The sequence below is a fragment of the Argopecten irradians genome, chromosome 11, assembly GCF_041381155.1.
Source record: "Argopecten irradians isolate NY chromosome 11, Ai_NY, whole genome shotgun sequence".
Taxonomy (NCBI): domain Eukaryota; kingdom Metazoa; phylum Mollusca; class Bivalvia; order Pectinida; family Pectinidae; genus Argopecten; species Argopecten irradians.
Window position 1 is genome coordinate 36332167 of NC_091144.1, and position 26301 is coordinate 36358467.

General features: G+C 36.2%; 2 protein-coding genes across 2 annotated transcripts in view; one reads left to right on the plus strand and one right to left on the minus strand.

Annotated features, from left to right (window-relative positions):
- The window catches only part of LOC138335446 (complexin-like), a 186882-nt gene that overhangs the window by 77946 nt on the left and 82635 nt on the right, over positions 1 to 26301 (plus strand). The window lies entirely within an intron of this gene.
- On the minus strand, positions 5720 to 6424 carry LOC138334604 (uncharacterized). The gene has a single exon (XM_069283247.1). It carries the CDS (start codon positions 6422 to 6424, stop codon positions 5720 to 5722), a length of 705 nt encoding a protein of 234 aa, XP_069139348.1.

Consider the following 26301-nt stretch of genomic DNA (forward strand, 5'->3'; position numbering starts at 1 on the left):
GGCAACATATGGAGAAAATTAAATTGTACAATTCAGTTTAGTAAGTCCATAGGGTAGGGTCCATTACAAATTTCTATCACCAAATAACCATGCCATTATGTTTACTATTGTTTTGACCGGATTCGACTTTACAGAGGCATACACATCTAGTTCTTAAACACTTTTTAGCAACTGAGTTAGCTTTAAGTACACCTAAAAAGTTATATATATATAGGTATACAAAATCACAGGGTCTTCAACCTTAATTGACATTTATTACATACTAAATTAAATGGTATGTTAGTTATGGAAATTAAAATTTGCTAATCTCTTCATAATTGTCAAATAATAGCTATAACATAAAAACCTTCAGTAATGATTGCTACAGTTTACAAAAAATCTAGTCCAATTCTCTGTGATATAAAAACCATTATTGATAAACAAACTTCTACAGATATAGCATGTTTTTGTATGATTAATAAATTAAATTTGAATTGATATTAATCAGTTCAGTGAAATAGGAATTCAGTATATAAGTTTTATTTACTTTTGTATATACATCATACACACTGAGTTAAAAATGGATTTCTCATTTTAAGCATTTGTTATTACTCTATTCTAATTTTTGTAATGAAGAAATATATACACAGGTAGATAGATAGTTGGTTTTGTATATATTTGTTCAGTATATAAAATATTTGGAAAGTTAAACCTTAATTTATTTTTAACATCATAATATCAGTATTTCTATGCAATGCTGACAAAAATAAGGAAATAACACTATTCTTGTCAAATTACATTATAATAGTGCTTTTTTCAAAAGCAATTTGTATCAAGAGCGTGGTCAGTTAATAAAATTACTTCTATTGGAATGTAGTGTCTATTTGTTTGTTGTTTATTTCATTTCCAAATTAATTTGGTTTACTTTACTCTAAACAGAATATCTACCACACATCAGGATTCCATAATTTGTGTAAAAGTAACAAATATGTACATAAATAAAGTACCGAAACATAATAGAATATCAAATTTATTTGATCTATTATGGAATCCTGGGTAAGGTATTTAATTCAGTTCTACTACAAAATGTATTGCATCTTACATATAAACAACACAAGATACAACCTATAAGGATGGCATGAGACACAAAAACTTCCGATTTATTCATTTGATTTGTTTAAATCAATTTTAAGACCTTGAAACATTTGTGAGATCGATCCCGAAAATCATTTTGGTAGAAACACTCCTGGGACTAAGACATATTTTTGGGATTGATCCCGAAAATCATTTTGACAGAAACACTGACATGGGACTAAGACAGATTTTTGGGATCGATCCCAAAAATCATTTATGCAGAAACACTCCTGCCACTAAGACAGATTTTTGGGATCGATCCCGAAAATCATTTTGACAGAAACACTGACATGGGACTAAGACAGATTTTTGGGATTGATCCCGAAAATCATTTATGCAGAAACAATCCTGCCACTAAGACAGATTTTTGGGATTGATCCCGAAAATCATTTTGACAGAAACACTGACATGGGACTAAGACAGATTTTTTGGGATTGATCCCGAAAATCATTTTGGCAGAAACACTGACATGGGACTAAGACAGATTTTTGGGATTGATCCCGAAAATCATTTTGGCAGAAACACTCATGGGACAGAGACAGATTTTAGGGATCGATCCCAAAAATCTTTCATTTTGGAAGACGTTTATTAGCTTTCAAGGTATCAGTTCGAAAACCATATATCATATATTAGGAAATACAAAGTTATTCATGGATTTTTTTTGTCTATTTAGCATTTTACACAAGCATCAGTCACTTCTTACACATGTATAGTCCTTAAAATACACAACGAAAAGAGGAACACCATAATTTTTTCCTCTTCTAAAAAAATCTTGGTTCTAAGATTATGTTTAAGTTTCAATACTTTAATGTTTCATTTTATTTTTTTCAATCATAACTCTGTCTTTCACATAAATTTCTTCATCAATTTTACATTCATGTAATTTGAACATTTTGTCTCTTTTAGTTCTCTTCTGAACTTTACGTTGTATTGAATTACTTCGCGATTTCTCAAATAAATGTCTATTTTGTTCTTTTTCCAGATGTTTCGTCACAGAGCTCCCTGCAGCAATAGGTGATCCAATAGCACTACACCGTTCTCTAACAGCTTTGCCGGGTCCATGGTTCACGGTATACACAGCCCTATGAGCTCTCCCAGAAAAGTTTCGAGTAAAGTTCACACTAGGGGGGAGTGACCTCTTCAGCCGCCTGTTCACAGATTCCACCTTTTGGGTCGACAGATTCCAAAGAGTCATTTCCAACACAGAATCGCCAAGACGACTGTTCACCTTTTCCATAAGTAAATCTTCTCCGCCACAGATCTTAAAATCACTTGGTAAGTATGTGCTGTTTGTAAGCCAGTTCTTTGTTTTAGTCCCAATACACACTAGAGATTTGGTTTTACACACAGAATGTTTACCTTGATAGCACTTCACAATTGCCTCCCTTACACCGCGAGCCGCACGTTGTAAGGGAACTAGACTACCACAGTGTCTGTCATAAAGGTGAGATAACTCTGCCTGGCATCGAGAAGCTAGATCACAGCTGAATTTTCTCTTGATGGTTTGTCTCTCTTTCCTTGTTGATCCTGGCATTATTTCTTCAAGTTTAACACACTTAGAGATGTTTTTTCTAAGATTTCTTGTTATATGAATAGGGTCCAGATTGTGTGTTGGCTTTGTACTTGAATCACCGAGTTTATAAATCTTTTCAGCTGCCTTGAATGCACCAGTGTCCGAGTCCGTGACAAGCTTGTCTACCTCCAGACCATCTTCTCTGAGCTTCTGCAGACTTTCAAAACAGTATGCTTGCTCATTACCAATCGATGAGGCTACAGGTAAGTTTCCTTTACAGTCTGTGGTATGTTCACTACTACAGGGTGGCCACTTATTGCACAGTTTGTTTTTGGTGACAAGGTCTAACACATACTGTTCCTTGGTATTGTGTTCTATGCTGCTGAACATTACTTGAGTTGCTGGCTGAAATGGTGTCTTTCCTCCACCTGAATATAATGGGTTGTTGTAAGTCGCGTCAACCATTAGGTTAACTTTGTTCGGCTGATTTCCTCTCAGGGTGTTGATTTTTTGTACACGCTTCCGTAGTTCACTCATGTCAGTCTTGTTAATTTCCTCAATTTTGTCACACACTTTGTTAGCACTTTTCTGCATTCCTCTCTCTGAGGGGGGAGGGATATTGGCACTCATCAGGGTAAGTCTCATTGCAGCGTTACCAATTCTACTCTGTGTAAGTCCGACTTGTACTGCAGAGTTCATTTTCACGGTGTCTCGCCCTTTCTTCCCTGGTTCCTTCATGCCTTCATATAGAGAATACACACCTGACACATAGGTGCACTTAGTACATCTTAGTCCTATTCTCCATCCCAAGCCCCCCGACACTCCTCTGTTGTAAAGTTAAAATCTAAATTTCCCTTGCATGAAGGCTTGTGACTGTAATGTTGGTGTACGGCATCATTCCACATATCTCTCATTTTCCCAATGTTTACAATTCTATAGGTCTCCAGTTCCTCACTCTCACTGTAAAAGAGAAATAGAGAGGCAATTGATAGAATAGTAAACATTGAACATGATATTATATGAATGTCTTAATAAGTCTCAATTTTATGTAAATCTTATGTTTTTCTTATGTTTCATGTAGCTTATGACTTACCTCGAGGATGCATGTTTGGCGACCGGTAAAGGACGAAGCATTCTGTGAGAATCGGTGAGATTAACAGGTGAGGAAATTGGGGCATCCATAACCTGGTCATGTAAATCCTTTGGTAATCGTACTGTTGGGACTTGGTTAGAGTCAGAATTAGTCCAACGGTCAGTTGTCTCCCCCTTTTTGATGTATGGTTGTCTTCCTTTCTTAAACCGTCCAGCGTTTTTCTTTGAATTTACCATTTCTTTGTTCTAAAATAATCTTTTCCTAGAGTGTATGGGTCTGTTGAATGTTTCAGGGGCTGATCATTACTCTTTATATACACAGCAATATCCAATCAGGAGGCTTGTATCAGTAATCCTATCCATTAGAGTCGAGCTGGACACTTGACAGGCAGACACCTACCCCCTATGGTTTAAGCACCCAATCAGTTACAATCTAAACTATCTGTCTTTCATCTCTGCTGCTCTAATGTAAACATTCTGTAATCCTATCATTTGGTGTTTTACTGTTTGGAAAGAGATGATTCTTTATTGTACTGTCTGTTTCTTGACTTTTTCTCTCTCTATTTTTACACTTTATTCTGATTTTTTTTTGCACAAAGTCCAAAAAATAGGGGGTATAGGAGTTATGGGTGAGTTATCTCCCCCTGATCTTCAACTTTATTTCAGTTGTTCATATTTTTCTGTAGTAAACTAACACTACTATAGATATAACCAACACCCAAAAGTCTAGGTTAAGAATTTATTGAGATATTTAATTTTACATTTCAAAATAGATTCAATTCTCATACATTTTCTTGCAGGAATCTCCATCTCCGACACGGGTAGATAACTTGCAGTAGCAGACCAACGCATGCAGTGAGCCAACTCCCACTTTGGAATCAGACCTTATGGGCATGTAGCTTTCCAAAAATGGTAAATTTGAAAATTATGTGAAATGCTATACATAGGGACCGCAGAATCAAACCAAAAATAGAATCCTGGAAATCCCCTTTTGGGCACAAGATTTCATAGAGGGGTGAATGTTTCGGAGGCTGCTGATTGGGTATTCAGGGTGGATCAGTTTCAAATATTTAATTTGTTGTTTGGGCAATCATGTAGATGTAAAATATGTAAAGAAATTTTAAAATTCTATCAAGTCTGTTTCTGACAGGGTGAGTTAATAAAGATTGGAATTTTTCTTCTGTTAAATACATTTTTCTCTTTTTTTATTCTAATATTTACATGAAAAAACAACTAAGATTATGTTTAAGTTTCAATACTTTAATGTTTCATTTTATTTTTTTCAATCATAACTCTGTCTTTCACATAAATTTCTTCATCAATTTTACATTCATGTAATTTGAACATTTTGTCTCTTTTAGTTCTCTTCTGAACTTTACGTTGTATTGAATTACTTCGCGATTTCTCAAATAAATGTCTATTTTGTTCTTTTTCCAGATGTTTCGTCACAGAGCTCCCGCAGCAATAGGTGATCCAATAGCACTACACCGTTCTCTAACAGCTTTGCCGGGTCCATGGTTCACGGTATACACAGCCCTATGAGCTCTCCCAGAAAAGTTTCGAGTAAAGTTCACACTAGGGGGGAGTGACCTCTTCAGCCGCCTGTTCACAGATTCCACCTTTTGGGTCGACAGATTCCAAAGAGTCATTTCCAACACAGAATCGCCAAGACGACTGTTCACCTTTTCCATAAGTAAATCTTCTCCGCCACAGATCTTAAAATCACTTGGTAAGTATGTGCTGTTTGTAAGCCAGTTCTTTGTTTTAGTCCCAATACACACTAGAGATTTGGTTTTACACACAGAATGTTTACCTTGATAGCACTTCACAATTGCCTCCCTTACACCGCGAGCCGCACGTTGTAAGGGAACTAGACTACCACAGTGTCTGTCATAAAGGTGAGATAACTCTGCCTGGCATCGAGAAGCTAGATCACAGCTGAATTTTCTCTTGATGGTTTGTCTCTCTTTCCTTGTTGATCCTGGCATTATTTCTTCAAGTTTAACACACATTAGAGATGTTTTTTCTAAGATTTCTTGTTATATGAATAGGGTCCAGATTGTGTGTTGGCTTTGTACTTGAATCACCGAGTTTATAAATCTTTTCAGCTGCCTTGAATGCACCAGTGTCCGAGTCCGTGACAAGCTTGTCTACCTCCAGACCATCTTCTCTGAGCTTCTGCAGACTTTCAAAACAGTATGCTTGCTCATTACCAATCGATGAGGCTACAGGTAAGTTTCCTTTACAGTCTGTGGTATGTTCACTACTACAGGGTGGCCACTTATTGCACAGTTTGTTTTTGGTGACAAGGTCTAACACATACTGTTCCTTGGTATTGTGTTCTATGCTGCTGAACATTACTTGAGTTGCTGGCTGAAATGGTGTCTTTCCTCCACCTGAATATAATGGGTTGTTGTAAGTCGCGTCAACCATTAGGTTAACTTTGTTCGGCTGATTTCCTCTCAGGGTGTTGATTTTTTGTACACGCTTCCGTAGTTCACTCATGTCAGTCTTGTTAATTTCCTCAATTTTGTCACACACTTTGTTAGCACTTTTCTGCATTCCTCTCTCTGAGGGGGGAGGGATATTGGCACTCATCAGGGTAAGTCTCATTGCAGCGTTACCAATTCTACTCTGTGTAAGTCCGACTTGTACTGCAGAGTTCATTTTCACGGTGTCTCGCCCTTTCTTCCCTGGTTCCTTCATGCCTTCATATAGAGAATACACACCTGACACATAGGTGCACTTAGTACATCTTAGTCCTATTCTCCATCCCAAGCCCCCCGACACTCCTCTGTTGTAAAGTTAAAATCTAAATTTCCCTTGCATGAAGGCTTGTGACTGTAATGTGTTGGTGTACGGCATCATTCCACATATCTCTCATTTTCCCAATGTTTACAATTCTATAGGTCTCCAGTTCCTCACTCTCACTGTAAAAGAGAAATAGAGAGGCAATTGATAGAATAGTAAACATTGAACATGATATTATATGAATGTCTTAATAAGTCTCAATTTTATGTAAATCTTATGTTTTTCTTATGTTTCATGTAGCTTATGACTTACCTCGAGGATGCATGTTTGGCGACCGGTAAAGGACGAAGCATTCTGTGAGAATCGGTGAGATTAACAGGTGAGGAAATTGGGGCATCCATAACCTGGTCATGTAAATCCTTTGGTAATCGTACTGTTGGGACTTGGTTAGAGTCAGAATTAGTCCAACGGTCAGTTGTCTCCCCCTTTTTGATGTATGGTTGTCTTCCTTTCTTAAACCGTCCAGCGTTTTTCTTTGAATTTACCATTATCTTGGTTCCAAAATAATCTTTTCCTTTGAGTGTATGGGTCTGTTGAATGTTTCAGAGGCTGATCATTGCTCTTTATATACACAGCAATATCCAATCAGGAGGCTTGTATCAGTAATCCTATTCATTAGAGTCGGGCTGGACACTTGACAGGCAGACACCTACCCCCTATGGTTTAAGCACCCAATCAGTTACAATCTAAACTATCTGTCTTTCATCTCTGCTGCTCTAATGTAAACATTCTGTAATCCTATCATTTGGTGTCATACTGTTTGGAAAGAGGTGATTCTTTATTGTACTGTCTGTTTCTTGACTTTTCTCTCTCTATTTTTACACTTTATTCTGATTTTTTTGCACAAAGTCCAAAAAATAGGGGGTATAGGAGTTATGGGTGAGTTATCTCCCCCTGATCTTCAACTTTATTTCAGTTGTTCATATTTTTCTGTAGTAAACTAACACTACTATAGATATAACCAACACCCAAAAGTCTAGGTTAAGAATTTATTGAGATATTTAATTTTACATTTCAAAATAGATTCAATTCTCATACATTTTCTTGCAGGAATCTCCATCTCCGACACGGGTAGATAACTTGCAGTGGCAGACCAACGCATGCAGTGAGCCAACTCCCACTTTGGAATCAGACCTTATGGGCATGTAGCTTTCCAAAAATGGTAAATTTGAAAATTATGTGAAATGCTATACATAGGGACCGCAGAATCAAACCAAAAATAGAATCCTGGAAATCCCCTTTTGGGCACAAGATTTCATAGAGGGGTGAATGTTTCGGAGGCTGCTGATTGGGTATTCAGGGTGGATCAGTTTCAAATGTTTAATTTGTTGTTTGGGCAATACATGTAGATGTAAAATATGTAAAGAAATTTTAAAATTCTATCAAGTCTGTTTCTGACAGGGTGAGTTAATAAAGATTGGAATTTTTCTTCTGTTAAATACATTTTCTCTTTTTTTATTCTAATATTTACATGAAAAAACAACTAAGATTATGTTTAAGTTTCAATACTTTAATGTTTCATTTTATTTTTTTCAATCATAACTCTGTCTTTCACATAAATTTCTTCATCAATTTTACATTCATGTAATTTGAACATTTTGTCTCTTTTAGTTCTCTTCTGAACTTTACGTTGTATTGAATTACTTCGCGATTTCTCAAATAAATGTCTATTTTGTTCTTTTTCCAGATGTTTCGTCACAGAGCTCCCTGCAGCAATAGGTGATCCAATAGCACTACACCGTTCTCTAACAGCTTTGCCGGGTCCATGGTTCACGGTATACACAGCCCTATGAGCTCTCCCAGAAAAGTTTCGAGTAAAGTTCAAACTAGGGGGGAGTGACCTCTTCAGCCGCCTGTTCACAGATTCCACCTTTTGGGTCGACAGATTCCAAAGAGTCATTTCCAACACAGAATCGCCAAGACGACTGTTCACCTTTTCCATAAGTAAATCTTCTCCGCCACAGATCTTAAAATCACTTGGTAAGTATGTGCTGTTTGTAAGCCAGTTCTTTGTTTTAGTCCCAATACACACTAGAGATTTGGTTTTACACACAGAATGTTTACCTTGATAGCACTTCACAATTGCCTCCCTTACACCGCGAGCCGCACGTTGTAAGGGAACTAGACTACCACAGTGTCTGTCATAAAGGTGAGATAACTCTGCCTGGCATCGAGAAGCTAGATCACAGCTGAATTTTCTCTTGATGGTTTGTCTCTCTTTCCTTGTTGATCCTGGCATTATTTCTTCAAGTTTAACACACTTAGAGATGTTTTTTCTAAGATTTCTTGTTATATGAATAGGGTCCAGATTGTGTGTTGGCTTTGTACTTGAATCACCGAGTTTATAAATCTTTTCAGCTGCCTTGAATGCACCGTGTCCGAGTCCGTGACAAGCTTGTCTACCTCCAGACCATCTTCTCTGAGCTTCTGCAGACTTTCAAAACAGTATGCTTGCTCATTACCAATCGATGAGGCTACAGGTAAGTTTCCTTTACAGTCTGTGGTATGTTCACTACTACAGGGTGGCCACTTATTGCACAGTTTGTTTTTGGTGACAAGGTCTAACACATACTGTTCCTTGGTATTGTGTTCTATGCTGCTGAACATTACTTGAGTTGCTGGCTGAAATGGTGTCTTTCCTCCACCTGAATATAATGGGTTGTTGTAAGTCGCGTCAACCATTAGGTTAACTTTGTTCGGCTGATTTCCTCTCAGGGTGTTGATTTTTTGTACACGCTTCCGTAGTTCACTCATGTCAGTCTTGTTAATTTCCTCAATTTTGTCACACACTTTGTTAGCACTTTTCTGCATTCCTCTCTCTGAGGGGGGAGGGATATTGGCACTCATCAGGGTAAGTCTCATTGCAGCGTTACCAATTCTACTCTGTGTAAGTCCGACTTGTACTGCAGAGTTCATTTTCACGGTGTCTCGCCCTTTCTTCCCTGGTTCCTTATGCCTTCATATAGAGAATACACACCTGACACATAGGTGCACTTAGTACATCTTAGTCCTATTCTCCATCCCAAGCCCCCCGACACTCCTCTGTTGTAAAGTTAAAATCTAAATTTCCCTTGCATGAAGGCTTGTGACTGTAATGTTGGTGTACGGCATCATTCCAATATCTCTCATTTTCCCAATGTTTACAATTCTATAGGTCTCCAGTTCCTCACTCTCACTGTAAAAGAGAAATAGAGAGGCAATTGATAGAATAGTAAACATTGAACATGATATTATATGAATGTCTTAATAAGTCTCAATTTTATGTAAATCTTATGTTTTTCTTATGTTTCATGTAGCTTATGACTTACCTCGAGGATGCATGTTTGGCGACCGGTAAAGGACGAAGCATTCTGTGAGAATCGGTGAGATTAACAGGTGAGGAAATTGGGGCATCCATAACCTGGTCATGTAAATCCTTTGGTAATCGTACTGTTGGGACTTGGTTAGAGTCAGAATTAGTCCAACGGTCAGTTGTCTCCCCCTTTTTGATGTATGGTTGTCTTCCTTTCTTAAACCGTCCAGCGTTTTTCTTTGAATTTACCATTATCTTGGTTCCAAATAATCTTTTCCTTTGAGTGTATGGGTCTGTTGAATGTTTCAGAGGCTGATCATTGCTCTTTATATACACAGCAATATCCAATCAGGAGGCTTGTATCAGTAATCCTATTCATTAGAGTCGGGCTGGACACTTGACAGGCAGACACCTACCCCCTATGGTTTAAGCACCCAATCAGTTACAATCTAAACTATCTGTCTTTCATCTCTGCTGCTCTAATGTAAACATTCTGTAATCCTATCATTTGGTGTCATACTGTTTGGAAAGAGGTGATTCTTTATTGTACTGTCTGTTTCTTGACTTTTCTCTCTCTATTTTTACACTTTATTCTGATTTTTTTGCACAAAGTCCAAAAAATAGGGGGTATAGGAGTTATGGGTGAGTTATCTCCCCCTGATCTTCAACTTTATTTCAGTTGTTCATATTTTTCTGTAGTAAACTAACACTACTATAGTTATAACCGACACCCAAAAGTCTAGGTTAAAAATTTATTGAGATATTTAATTTTACATTTCAAAATAGATTCAATTAATAAAATAAATTTTCTTGCAGGAATCTCCATCTCCGACACGGGTAGATAACTTGCAGTAGCAGACCAACACATGCAGCGAGCCAACTCCCACTTTGGAATCAGACCTTATGGGCATGTAGCTTTCCAAAAATGGTAAATTTGAAAATTATGTGAAATGCTATACATAGGGACCGCAGAATCAAACCAAAAATAGAATCCTGGAAATCCCCTTTTGGGCACAAGATTTCATAGAGGGGTGAATGTTTCGGAGGCTGCTGATTGGGTATTCAGGGTGGATCAGTTTCAAATGTTTAATTTGTTGTTTGGGCAATACATGTAGATGTAAAATATGTAAAGAAATTTTAAAATTCTATCAAGTCTGTTTCTGACAGGGTGAGTTAATAAAGATTGGAATTTTATGAAAATGTTTGGTACATTTTTCTCTTTTTTTTATTCTAATATTTACATGAAAAAACAACTAAGATTATGTTTAAGTTTCAATACTTTAATGTTTCATTTTATTTTTTTCAATCATAACTCTGTCTTTCACATAAATTTCTTCATCAATTTTACATTCATGTAATTTGAACATTTTGTCTCTTTTAGTTCTCTTCTGAACTTTACGTTGTATTGAATTACTTCGCGATTTCTCAAATAAATGTCTATTTTGTTCTTTTTCCAGATGTTTCGTCACAGAGCTCCCTGCAGCAATAGGTGATCCAATAGCACTACACCGTTCTCTAACAGCTTTGCCGGGTCCATGGTTCACGGTATACACAGCCCTATGAGCTCTCCCAGAAAAGTTTCGAGTAAAGTTCACACTAGGGGGGAGTGACCTCTTCAGCCGCCTGTTCACAGATTCCACCTTTTGGGTCGACAGATTCCAAAGAGTCATTTCCAACACAGAATCGCCAAGACGACTGTTCACCTTTTCCATAAGTAAATCTTCTCCGCCACAGATCTTAAAATCACTTGGTAAGTATGTGCTGTTTGTAAGCCAGTTCTTTGTTTTAGTCCCAATACACACTAGAGATTTGGTTTTACACACAGAATGTTTACCTTGATAGCACTTCACAATTGCCTCCCTTACACCGCGAGCCGCACGTTGTAAGGGAACTAGACTACCACAGTGTCTGTCATAAAGGTGAGATAACTCTGCCTGGCATCGAGAAGCTAGATCACAGCTGAATTTTCTCTTGATGGTTTGTCTCTCTTTCCTTGTTGATCCTGGCATTATTTCTTCAAGTTTAACACACTTAGAGATGTTTTTTCTAAGATTTCTTGTTATATGAATAGGGTCCAGATTGTGTGTTGGCTTTGTACTTGAATCACCGAGTTTATAAATCTTTTCAGCTGCCTTGAATGCACCAGTGTCCGAGTCCGTGACAAGCTTGTCTACCTCCAGACCATCTTCTCTGAGCTTCTGCAGACTTTCAAAACAGTATGCTTGCTCATTACCAATCGATGAGGCTACAGGTAAGTTTCCTTTACAGTCTGTGGTATGTTCACTACTACAGGGTGGCCACTTATTTGCACAGTTTGTTTTTGGTGACAAGGTCTAACACATACTGTTCCTTGGTATTGTGTTCTATGCTGCTGAACATTACTTGAGTTGCTGGCTGAAATGGTGTCTTTCCTCCACCTGAATATAATGGGTTGTTGTAAGTCGCGTCAACCATTAGGTTAACTTTGTTCGGCTGATTTCCTCTCAGGGTGTTGATTTTTTGTACACGCTTCCGTAGTTCACTCATGTCAGTCTTGTTAATTTCCTCAATTTTGTCACACACTTTGTTAGCACTTTTCTGCATTCCTCTCTCTGAGGGGGGAGGGATATTGGCACTCATCAGGGTAAGTCTCATTGCAGCGTTACCAATTCTACTCTGTGTAAGTCCGACTTGTACTGCAGAGTTCATTTTCACGGTGTCTCGCCCTTTCTTCCCTGGTTCCTTCATGCCTTCATATAGAGAATACACACCTGACACATAGGTGCACTTAGTACATCTTAGTCCTATTCTCCATCCCAAGCCCCCCACACTCCTCTGTTGTAAAGTTAAAATCTAAATTTCCCTTGCATGAAGGCTTGTGACTGTAATGTTGGTGTACGGCATCATTCCACATATCTCTCATTTTCCCAATGTTTACAATTCTATAGGTCTCCAGTTCCTCACTCTCACTGTAAAAGAGAAATAGAGAGGCAATTGATAGAATAGTAAACATTGAACATGATATTATATGAATGTCTTAATAAGTCTCAATTTTATGTAAATCTTATGTTTTTCTTATGTTTCATGTAGCTTATGACTTACCTCGAGGATGCATGTTTGGCGACCGGTAAAGGACGAAGCATTCTGTGAGAATCGGTGAGATTAACAGGTGAGGAAATTGGGGCATCCATAACCTGGTCATGTAAATCCTTTGGTAATCGTACTGTTGGGACTTGGTTAGAGTCAGAATTAGTCCAACGGTCAGTTGTCTCCCCCTTTTTGATGTATGGTTGTCTTCCTTTCTTAAACCGTCCAGCGTTTTTCTTTGAATTTACCATTATCTTGGTTCCAAAATAATCTTTTCCTTTGAGTGTATGGGTCTGTTGAATGTTTCAGAGGCTGATCATTGCTCTTTATATACACAGCAATATCCAATCAGGAGGCTTGTATCAGTAATCCTATTCATTAGAGTCGGGCTGGACACTTGACAGGCAGACACCTACCCCCTATGGTTTAAGCACCCAATCAGTTACAATCTAAACTATCTGTCTTTCATCTCTGCTGCTCTAATGTAAACATTCTGTAATCCTATCATTTGGTGTCATACTGTTTGGAAAGAGGTGATTCTTTATTGTACTGTCTGTTTCTTGACTTTTCTCTCTCTATTTTGACACTTTATTCTGATTTTTTTGCACAAAGTCCAAAAAATAGGGGTATAGGAGTTATGGGTGAGTTATCTCCCCCTGATCTTCAACTTTATTTCAGTTGTTCATATTTTTCTGTAGTAAACTAACACTACTATAGATATAACCAACACCCAAAAGTCTAGGTTAAGAATTTATTGAGATATTTAATTTTACATTTCAAAATAGATTCAATTCTCATACATTTTCTTGCAGGAATCTCCATCTCCGACACGGGTAGATAACTTGCAGTAGCAGACCAACGCATGCAGTGAGCCAACTCCCACTTTGGAATCAGACCTTATGGGCATGTAGCTTTCCAAAAATGGTAAATTTGAAAATTATGTGAAATGCTATATATAGGGACCGCAGAATCAAACCAAAAATAGAATCCTGGAAATCCCCTTTTGGGCACAAGATTTCATAGAGGGGTGAATGTTTCGGAGGCTGCTGATTGGGTATTCAGGGTGGATCAGTTTCAAATGTTTAATTTGTTGTTTGGGCAATACATGTAGATGTAAAATATGTAAAGAAATTTTAAAATTCTATCAAGTCTGTTTCTGACAGGGTGAGTTAATAAAGATTGGAATTTTTCTTCTGTTAAATACATTTTCTCTTTTTTTATTCTAATATTTACATGAAAAAACAACTAAGATTATGTTTAAGTTTCAATACTTTAATGTTTCATTTTATTTTTTTCAATCATAACTCTGTCTTTCACATAAATTTCTTCATCAATTTTACATTCATGTAATTTGAACATTTTGTCTCTTTTAGTTCTCTTCTGAACTTTACGTTGTATTGAATTACTTCGCGATTTCTCAAATAAATGTCTATTTTGTTCTTTTTCCAGATGTTTCGTCACAGAGCTCCCTGCAGCAATAGGTGATCCAATAGCACTACACCGTTCTCTAACAGCTTTGCCGGGTCCATGGTTCACGGTATACACAGCCCTATGAGCTCTCCCAGAAAAGTTTCGAGTAAAGTTCACACTAGGGGGGAGTGACCTCTTCAGCCGCCTGTTCACAGGACGTCATGAGTTAATTTAACATCAGTAAACATTGAAATAATTTTGATGATGGTGGGAAAAACAGCGGCCTCTGTACTGGATTATGAAAACATGCAACTTAAAACTAAGTGTTAAAGTAATCATTTATCTCCCGAAAAAAAAAAAAATGATAAATGAAAAAAATCTATTCTTAATATGACTTAAAAAAGATGTTTGATAATACAACATAAGTCTAGCCTAAATGATAGTAGATTGAGACCTGATTTTCCTTGATATCTTCAGCTGTGATTATTCACTACATGGACTCCTATAGCTTGTGTAATCATGCAGTACTTGAAATAATCCCTGATAAGAAATGTCCACGGCCTCCAATTACATGTTTCCAACGCTCGGCAGCCAACGTTTCTGGGAAATATCTAACAGGAACAGATTGTAAATATTGTAAAGATATCGATTTGCATTCAGTGTCAAACGGGAGACGTGTTTTTAGAGACCGTCGCCTTTTTTTATTACCACAAATGTTTTATTTCCAACTGATAATTGGTTTCCAATGGCTGTAGCATAAATGTATAGAAATTGACTGGCATTTTCCACAAGTATGTTATTGACCTATGCTTCTCAAAATGCCAGTACGCGTGAACTGAATGTCCCATGTTCAATTGACCTCAGGTCAAATTCAATGACAAACAAAATCATATCGCAAAGATTGGAATTCCGATGGTAGTGTAAAATGTACAGAAGCAAATTTCATCTTTAATCCATTTCGAGTTCTTGATATTGGTAGAACTTTCTTCTTTAGTCATGTGTGACTGGCATGATTAGAATCTGACTATATAACTCAGTCTACCCTTAAGATAGATTTGAACTCTTTCCATTTCCAAATATTGGCATAGTTCAATATGAATTTTCAGGGGGTAAATGAGTTATTAGTGGCATCGGAGTAATATTGATAGAGTTTTTCTGCTTGCTAGTCATGTGACCTACATATTCAATCTTGAAAAATCAGGCTCACTGACTATAATCGTTTATGTTGATGAGAAAGTTTCGGCTTTAGTCTAATGAATCTGGTTATTCATGGGTACAAATTGGATCTTACGTAATAGATTTTCTCTGCAAAAATAAATAGCCTAATCTCATATCTTTGCTTACAACAAGATTTTTCCTGCTGACAGATTTCATTACGAGCCCGATTGGAATTTTTTGGAATCGGTGTATGATTTTTCTATGGTTTCACCAGTGATAATCATGCATACGTATAGATGCTGCGTCATTTTAGCAGAAGAAATTTCACACATCAGTCCCCGGAGTTTATAATGATAGGTGATAACATGTCGTTAGATATTGCCAATAATTTGGTAAATCAGAACTAACAATTTTAGGTCATCTGACCGAAGGTCAGGATGACCTATTGTCATTGTGATTTGTCCGTCGTCGTGCGCCGTGCGCCGTGCGCCGTGCCTCATGCATAAGACTATTTATACAAAAGCGCCTACTCCTCCTTCATCCTTGGATGGATTTCATCCATATTTGGTTTCATAAAACATGATTGGGGAAGGACTATCATATTTTTATATAAAATGACTCATGGTCCGACCCCTAGGGTCTGAGGGGTGGGGGCCCCAAAAGGGCAAATTTTTCTTGATTTAAGCTTTAAAAATCCTACTCTTCTCTTCCTTCAATCCTTGGGTTGTTGATTTCATCCATATTTGGTTGTGAAACTTCATTAGGGAAGGAAATTCATATTTTTTATATGAATGAGCTTCGTCCGACCCCTATGGTCAGAGGGCGGGGGCCCCAAAAGGGCAAAAATTTTCTTAATTTTAACTTTTAAATCCTACTCCTCCTTCAATCCTTCGATGGATTTTCATCCATATTTGATGTGAAACATTATTGGGAAGGGCAATTATATTTCATATAAATGAGCCTGGTCGGACCTCTAGTGGCTGAGGGGTGGAGCCCCAAAAGGGCAAATTTTCTTAATTTAAGCTTTAAAATCCTACTCCTCCTTCATCCTTCGATGGATTTCATCCATATTTTGTATAAAACATCATTTGGGAAAGACAATCATTTTTTATATAAATGAGCCTGGTCTGACTCCTAGGGGCTGAGGGGTGGGGTCCCAAAAGGGCTAATTTTCTTAATTTTAGCTTTAAAATCCTACTCCTCCTTCCTCCTTGGATGAATTTCATCCATATTTGGTGTGAAACATCATTGGGGAAGGACAATCATATTTTATATAAATGAGCCTGGTTCTGACCCGTAGGGGCTGAGGGTTGAGGCCCCAAAAGGGCTAATTTTTCTTAATTTTAGCTGGCCCACGTAATGTTTTCAGGTTTCTGTCTCCGATCTCAATGAAAATTGGTCTATAGGGGTTTTAAATTAATTCCGAACAACATATGCAAACATTTTCGTAAAGATTTTGGTATTCCAAGATGGCCGCTGGCCCACTTCCTGTTTTAAGGTTTCAGTCTCCGATCTCAATAAAAATTGGTCTATAGGGGTTTTAATTGATTCAGAAGGGGGAACTTAAGATGAGGATAATCATATTTTATAAAGGACCGAGCTAAGACCCATGGGGATAGTACGGTGGAGGTTCAAAATGGGAGCTTTGCTGAAATTTGGCTTTAAAATCTGACTCCTCCTTATATTAATCCTTGAATGGGTTACAACCATATATGGATGAAGGGCTACCAAGTTTGTTCAACAAATGACATTTACCTATTTCAGAAACTTACGTATTTTAACTAAGGAGTTGTATTGTTTATATTAAACGTTACCCAATACTTTATACTGTGACTTTGTTGTTTTGTGCCATGAGTCAGATGACCGTTAAGGCCCATGGGCCTCTTGTTAGCTCATCTGGCCCAAAGGGCCGAAGCTTATGTCATTGCGCGGTGTCTGTCGTCCGTCGTCCGTCCGTCCGTCTGTCCGTCCGTCGTCCGTCCTTCAACATTTCCTTTAAATCGCTACTTGTCATAGAGTTTTGCATAGATTGCAACCAAATTTGGCAACAAACATTCTTGGGTGAAGGGGAACAGAACTTGCATAAATTTTGGCTCTGACACCCCCGGGGGCAGGAGGGGCGGGGCCCAATAAGGGAAATAGAGGTAAATCCAATAAATTGCTACATGTCCTAGAGTTCTGCATGGATTGTGACCAAATTTGGCCACAAATCCTTTGGGGAACAGGAACAGAACTATTATAAATTTTGGCTCTGACCCCCTGGAAGCAGGGGGACGGGGCCCAATAGGGAATTAGAGGTAAATCTTATAAGTCACTACCTGTCCTAGAGTTCTGCATGGATTGTAACCAAATTTGGCCACAAACATCCTTGGGGGAAGGGGAACAGAACTTGGCTCTGACCCCCTGTGGGTAGGAGGGTGGGGCCCAATAGGGAAATTAGAGGTGAATATTCAAATTCCTTCAGAAAAAGAAACAATGAACCTGCATTCAGAACATTACTTGGCATTACAAACCAGGTGAGCGAAAACAACCTCTGGGCCTCTTGTTAATTCTGGCGAGAAAGGTGTAGGTCGAACATCAATGATCAGGTAGCTCAGTTGGTTAGGGAATTCCTCTAGTGTTCGGAGGTCTTGGGTTTGAATCCCAGTCTGGCAACTACATTTTCTCCTCTCCTGTTGCGTTATGTTATATTTTAACACCCCCCCCCCCCCCCAAAAAAAAAAAAACTTTTTTTTTTTGGGCATATCAATTGGCTTAAATCTACATAAATATAAAGTGTGAATGTTATTTTCACAATCTCACAGGACATTGCTTTGATAGCGATAACTTTTTTTTCTGTGAAATTTTTGGAAATGGTTAAATCAAAATATACTTGAAAGCCAGTTGCAAAAATACAAAACACAAGTAAAATTCAATTTTCTTGATTTTAATCTACGGCATTGATTTGTTGCTTTAGGCTGTGGTGAGCAAAAAATTGTGACAGTATGTATGTGGCATTCTTTCACATGCCAATGTTAGGTAAACAATTTGAGTCTTCCATTCAGTGTTAGGAACAATTCAATGGTTCTACTCCTGGAACTTTGGATTTACTTTACCACATAATTCCGATTCTGCATCCTTAACCCATTCATCCCTGGAATTTTATAATGTGTTCTTCCAGCCTTAGAATTGGGAAAGTTCAAGTGTGTCTTTAGGGATGTAGAAGTTAAGTTAATTGACCAAAGCTGTTTTTGTCTTTACACCTTAAAAACAAGCAAGTTAGCTAAAGTCTTTTGATGAATACAAAGTTACCATGCAATGCTGGCTGAACTATAGCCTTGATCTCAGTTTTTTTAGGTCTGTCTAAATGTTGGTCTTCAGGTCACGCAAAACCTATAGAAAGCTTAGAATGTTTCATAATAGATACACTTTAACTCAGTTATGTGGTGCATTGCACTCTGTAAATGGCAGACTTCAACAACCAGAATCTTAAATTGCCACAAACATTTCCATATCCTATTCTTTCTATCGCTCGTTTTCTTCCTTATATAATTCCGTTACTCTCGTATCCTAACGTCCTAGAATCCGTTTATGGATCTACAAACCGCCGATCTGTAGATTTTCTCGGCTAGAACAAGTACATGTTTTTAAATGTCTTGGCAGTCGCCGTTAGTTTCTCTGAATATTCAGCGAGCACTACTTTTAGCAAGTGTAATTATTTTGTGGCACTGTTCAATACCAGTTTGCTCGGCTGAATTGATTATTTTAATGTTGCTGAGCAGATGTACTGTAGAATTTTTACAATGCTGGGGAGGTTTTCACACATTGTACAGCGTATTTAAAAAACGCTCAAATTTAATGAATCTGTCATTTGACAACCATTGACAAATAAAACACCGATCTGGTTTCCTGTTCAATAATTTTAATTATTATGGAAAACATCACAACAATTAAAACCTGTTAAAATACGGAACAGTGTATTGTTGTTTAAAGCAAATTGTAGAATTCATAAAATTGGACATATGATACTGTAGTCTCTGTCAGAAAGGCTTGGTTGAAGGCGTGATGTATCTAGAAACACATAAAAACAGATGTTACTAAGGTATTATATTTTATTGATTTATCTTAATCTGAAGACTTAGTGATGTGTTTTATTTTGACTTTATTGGACTTGATGGTAAAAACTTTTTCTGTGTTTTTTTTTTTTTTTTTTTTTAGTCAGAATTTGGAAATGCAATAATTTAGAAAAAAAGTCAATTGTTTACTAAATATAAGTAATTACAATGATGACTAATTGTCAAGTTTAATTGTCAAACGTTACGCTATCACAACTGTAAACATCAATAATCAAGTATCGTGTTTAAACTTCATTAAATTTTGAAAGGCTGGATGTTAATTGTGGGAAAAGTTCCGTCCCAAAAGTTCAAGTGTACTTTTGGTTTTAAAGGTCAAGGTCACTAGATTTTGAAATCAAGGTCACTAAGAGATATTTATTAACACTGGCAGTTGCATGATTTCATTCAAGGACAGATTTCTTAGTCATTTGTATGGATTGCTCACAGAATACAGGCTTCCTTAAAATTGTTAGTAAAAGTTTGAAGATCTTAAAGTAAAAATGTGTTTCTGCTCTTTTTAAAGGTCATGGTCACTAGATTTTGGGAACAAGGTCACTAGAAATATTTATAGAAACTCAGCATCATCATGATTTCATTGAGGGACTGATTTTTAAATCCTACTACTGAATCAGTAATACGTTACTATTACTTTCCACATTTTCTCATTCAATACCTCAAAATTACTTTTATTAGATCCAAGTGTCTTTAGGGTGTCATGATGTGTTTAAAACATTCACCCCTGAAAATTTATAATGGACTGTTCTAACCTTTGTATTAGAAGAGCTCAAATGTGTTTTTAGGGGAGAATGAGTTAATATACTTGATAAGAAGGCCATTTAACTGACTGCTCTATTCAGATTGTCCACCCACTCCAAGACTCGGGTGTTATTGTCTAATATCTCGTCTTCCTTAATCTTAACGCAGGTTCTGTATGTCTAAGATAAGATGGTGTAACAACTTGTTTGTTTGGATTTAAGACATCAGCTATAATAACAAACAGGTCTTATCTCCAGGAATCCTTAATTTATTCACCCCTGAAATTTCATAATAGACTGGTCCTGTCTTTGATATGGGAGAGTCTAAATGTGTCTTCAGGGGGGAATGAATTGACAGGATTAATCAGGAACAAAAGTCGCTAGTGGTTTAGATGAATATGAATAGATAATTCTCATTTCACAAGAATAAGATGATGATTTGGAGATTTCCTTGTTACAAAATACTCTATTAATAATATTTGCTGTAGCTCAGTTTTTTGACCATTACAATTTTAAAATACAATTATTTCAAAAGAAAACATTTTCTCTGTAGTTCTTTTTTGTTTGATTAATTAACAACCTTTTAACAGCCAGGATCATTTTATTTGTCTCTCCCATGTATGTGATATGTTGCTTGTTTGAAGTGTGTGGTACGTGTTTTGGGAGGCTGCGGTATATATTCGTGCTGTGCCTTCTTGAAATAGAGGAACTCTTTCCCTTTCTATAGTGCTATCAAACCATGAGTTTGATGTTGATCAAACTTGCTTAATTTTTTTTAGAGAAAAGATGATATCCTCTTGGTGAAATTTCAGAAATTAATTTAATATCAACATTTTTTTTTTTTTATAAATAGTTACCTAGAAATGTAATAAGAAATAGATAGAGTTTTCCTGAATCAGACCTATACTATGTGCTGTGCAATGCTTCTATTTTTTTTTTTTTTTTTTTATCTGAGACAAGGGTTATTCCGTCTTTGCATATTATAGAGTTAGCTCCCTTGTGGGTATAGGTATCCATTGTTAGGTCATTATTTTGTGAGTTCAATTTACATTGTTTTCTCCAAAAAGTCTGACCATACGCTCATAAACACATGACGTCACAATCAATACCTACCCACAAGGGTAGATAACTCTGTAATATGCAAATATTTAGAATATACATGGACCCAATTAAAATTCAATTAAAATGACAATGCCTTTGTAAAAATATTGGTTCTTCCTATGCAAACTGATTAAGGAGAGAAGTTTTAAATAGTTTTTGGTTTCAAAAAACAGATCTCTAGTTTTGAATATTATACTGAAACACTTCCCAGCATGATCCCCAGATTACAGAAAGTGTGTTAATTGTCGGTCTCATAAAAAATCCATTTTAAGAATTACCAGTTTGAGAATTTTGAAAATTGTGTTTAAAAATCTTTAATACAACTGGAGGGAAAGAAAAAAAATATCCATGAATTACCAGTTTGAGAATTTCGAAAATTGTGTTTTGAAATCTATAATACAACTGGAGGGGAAATTAAAAATTTGTGATTGCAGATGTTCACTATATATCCGAGTAACTTATAATCTGACCTTGCGCAGCAACATGAAAACAATTTCTCATTTAATCTGCTACTGCTACTGCTGCTGAGAGTATTTTATTTCTTAGTCATTCTGAAGTTGTGAAGATATCAAGATTAATGGTGTGATAGTTATACTTTATGTCGTATAAATGTCGGTGGCAGCTGTGTTTTTGTTTGTTTGTGCTTTAAACCCCTTCCCCACCGTTGGTGACTTGTAGCAAGCTGTGCCATGTTCTATCCGTGTTTATAGAAACAGTTATTGCTTTTCTTTATTCTTTCAGATTTTATCTATGAAGATCTATATCCATACAAACACAAAGTTGTCTTGTCATATTTGTTGATTTTTACTTCAAACAAACAAACATGTTACAGATTAGGACCAATATGACATCCATTCATGTCAATACATGAAACAAATTACATCATTTAATGAAAAATTAAAGCAAAAAAAGTGGAGATCTTTAAAAGTCTCAAAGGGAAATTTTTTTGGGGGGGGTTTATTAGTTAAACATCCTATAAATTAACAGTCAGGGTTTAATTATAAGGATTTGCCAGGTTTAATTGTGAAGGAAGTTGGAAGAAAAAAATACAGACCAGAGTAAGGTTTTGTTTTACCAAAGGAAGATTTCATAATCTTTCTCCGTATACAACATAGGACCTAATTCCCTATTAACCCCCCACCTCCAATCTTTGTTACAATTTTTCAAGCACCTTTGGCCATGCAGGTTTTTAAAAGAATGATTAGCTTTATCTTCTGATTGAAGTGAAATTTTTCATTTGCTGCGAAAAATATTTCAAAACTGAAGGGAAGGCTTAATTTGCAAATACAGGCATTCTGTTAAAATTGAAACTGTGAAAACCTTTGCTTTAGCAGAATGTACAATTAGAATTTGATGAAGACATGCTAAAAAACAGATGGTTCCTACCATTGAAAGTTCTTGACATCATTTCATTGTATTAGTTTATATATGATGATCATTGATTCTGTTATGATTGTCACACTATATGATTGTCACACTGATGTCTGTGTCAACAATTTTTTCAGGAGTAAGTTCATTGGATATTGTGATTTGTAGTTTTCTTTGTTCTTTGAGAACCAGGCCCCGATTTCTCGAAAGAAACTAAGTCTAAAACTGACTTAAGTCTTAAAGTTTTCATATAAGTTACATAAGGAGAAAAACTTAAGTTTTGACTTAAGTCTGCACTTTTCTTTCGAGAAACCGGAGCCAGGAGAAGAAGGCTAAATGTACAAATGACATTTTGTAATCTCTCATACTGTGAAATAATTTATTTATGTTTTGCTCAATTTTCATGGTTTCTAGAATATTACAATTTCTTTGGCACTTAATTAAATTTGTGGAGATCGAAGACCGTGAATCTAAATGCAGTAAAATAAAAAAAAAATAAAAAAAACAACAGTTGACATTGTCACATGGACTATTTGAATTTTGATTATATTTAATCATGTATATTGCTGCCATTTGCTTTATCGCATTTGGTTGAAATAAAAAACTTGTAACTCTTGTGATCACTCGAGTGGAACTAAGCTCTTCAGCTGTTACAATATTACAACTCAGAGTTGGTACTCGACCAATGTTTTTAAAGATGTACCCATGAAATAATTATCTTGTCAGCATTGATAATTTCATGACACTTGATCAAATTTTTGGATTCAAATATCAAATATTTAAAAATAAATTCCCACGAAAAATAATGATTTCACATTGTAGTCCTGATTAGATACTTATGGGTTGGAGACTCTGATTTTTCATTTGTATTTAGCGTAGGGTAAACTGTGCGTGGTGAAGATAATATTCTTTGTGAAAATAACAAACCTACGCATGACCTTCAGTTAGACAAAAATGCACTCTTCCAAATATTCAACGCTTCAATCTTTTCTCTTTACAACTTTCTAGCAGTCTGCATTATAATCAGTTTGGAAACAAGAGTATTGCAGCATTCAATCATTGTTGTTTTTTTCTTCTTTTCCAATTTCTGAGAATTTTGAGCACAGTTTCCCACGCCAACCAGATCGACCATTACTGTCGTAATGATTATAGAGTGGAATTCTGGGAAGTGTGTGGACGTATTTTACCATTACCACATAAATAAAAGAAGGATTCGCAGTAATTACTACGCTGTTGTCATAGTAAACAGTTTGGAAAAGGGCTTTATTGAAGGAGCAGGGCTCGTTATAAAGGTTAGAAAAGCCATTTCTACGGGAACACGTGATTGACAGAAACGGAAGCAACCAACGTCATTCTCACAATCAGCGTTCTTCTAAACCGCAGAGAGTAGGACACAAACTCCGATGTCGTACTGTTAAATGGGTCTAAACGGAGGCGGGGGACAGGAAGCTGGATAAAAACTTGTGTCATTTCTTTCAATGGCTTCTATTTGATAATGAACAAATGAATATGTGGGATTACATATATTGTCGGCAAATGGTTTCTCTTTTATTGGTTTTAATACACTTAATATTACTCAAGCATTACGGCAATGTTGAATTTAATTATATGTTAGGTAATTCTGCTAAACGAATTGAGAAACACAGAAAAAGGTAATATGAAATGTATTGTGACAAGGTTGTTATTTTGTTTTATTGACCTGAGAAAAAATATATTGACCTGATATGAAGCCATTAACAGCAGAATGAATGGAACAGGAAGTTTTCCAATCGGAAACTATTAGAGGTCTTTCCATTAGTGAAATAAATGTTATAAAAGAATTTTCTGGCATTTTTCTGTTAGTCCATTTACCACCCCAGTGATGTTTGTCCTTTACTGAACATGGAAGTGGATTAATAGCATAGTGTGACTTATTCAGAATTGTCAATTGAAAATATATTACTTAACGATAACATCAATATTGCCTTCTGAATTATCAATTGATGATGTCATTTACTTTGATGAAATATTCATTGAAAACAAGCATGAAAGATGATATAATTTTCAATTGCATGTTTTAAAGATGCTCCACCGCTGACAAGTGGTATTTTTTCATTATCTAAAACAGGAGCAGACGATTTAGTAATTTTCTTCAGTTATAAAGGTAACTTACTTTACACCATTACCACCATTGAAAAGTTTGAGCTTCTAATTTTAAAAATATGAAAAATAATTCATCCCAAAAAAAATCCATGACAGTATATCCTATACGGAATGAAGTACTAATTGCGCATGCACCAAAGGCGAAATAAATTATTTTGTATTATTTTTTGTGTTAATTAGGCATATATATACACGATTAAACACCTGTTATTGTTTGAATGATGAATATCATTTATGCTCTGTCGGCGGTGAAGCAACTTTAAATAATCATAGATACAATTGAAATAATTGATTCTATTGCCTAATATTATGTGGAGGTTAATATTTTTTCAAATTTCCAGTTCTCCACCTCTGGGTTGTGAGTTCAAATTCCATGACTGGGATAGTCACAATGCCGCTACAGAGATACTAACTGTTGGTCGGTGGTTTTTCTCTGGATACTCTGGCTTTCCTCCACCAACAAACCTGGCACTTCCTTAAATGACCCTGACTGTTAATAGGACATTAAGGTACTCAAACCAAATCAATTTCAATACAAAATTATTCTATTAAAAATAACTTCATGAAAACTGTGCGAGAAAAAAAAAGAGAAGTGATTATTGTATTCGACCCAATAAGTGTCCAGGGGTGCTTAAAAAAATTAAAGCAAATAAGGAGTGCTTAGTAGAAACAAATTTAGACTAGCTTTTCGTAAAATTATTCATAAAAGTAAACCATAAATCAATTTGCAAAAGAAATCAGTAAGTAAACTGACGCAATTTTCATATTTTCAGTCTAAATTTAATTTGAAGTAAGTGAAATTGAAGCCTGAAAAAGGGAGAGGGGTGCATATATGGATTTGGGCGTTCATTGGGCCGAAAACTGTATTTCTCTCATACCTACACGTGTAATACTAGCTGGTCGAGGGCAATACACTCCTGTCGCCTGAAGCTGTATTGCATGGCTAACCATGCAATAAAGCCTTGTGATGTCATAACGTTGACAAAATAACTACTTTCTCAGTACAATTTAAAAAAGAAAATTAAGAAACTATGCTGTATTTACTTTAAAAGATACAAACAAAGGAATTTGCGTTGAAAATATCACTCAATTATCATGCATGGAGAAATGATTTGCAGTCACAAATTTTTTCAAAATCATTTCAAAATGGCAGAAAGTCTTAATAAAAAATTGCAATTAAATGTTGAAGTATGAGAGAAAAATACTCTTTCATATGTGGATATGAAGGATAGTGATATTCTACCCGAGGGTCACAAAAGTTCATATGTGGATATGAAGGATAGGGATATTCTACCCTCGGGATCACAAAAAGTTGTAAAACATTTTGTGACCCTTGGGTAGAATATCACTATCCTTCATATTCACTTATGAAAGAGTCTTATAATA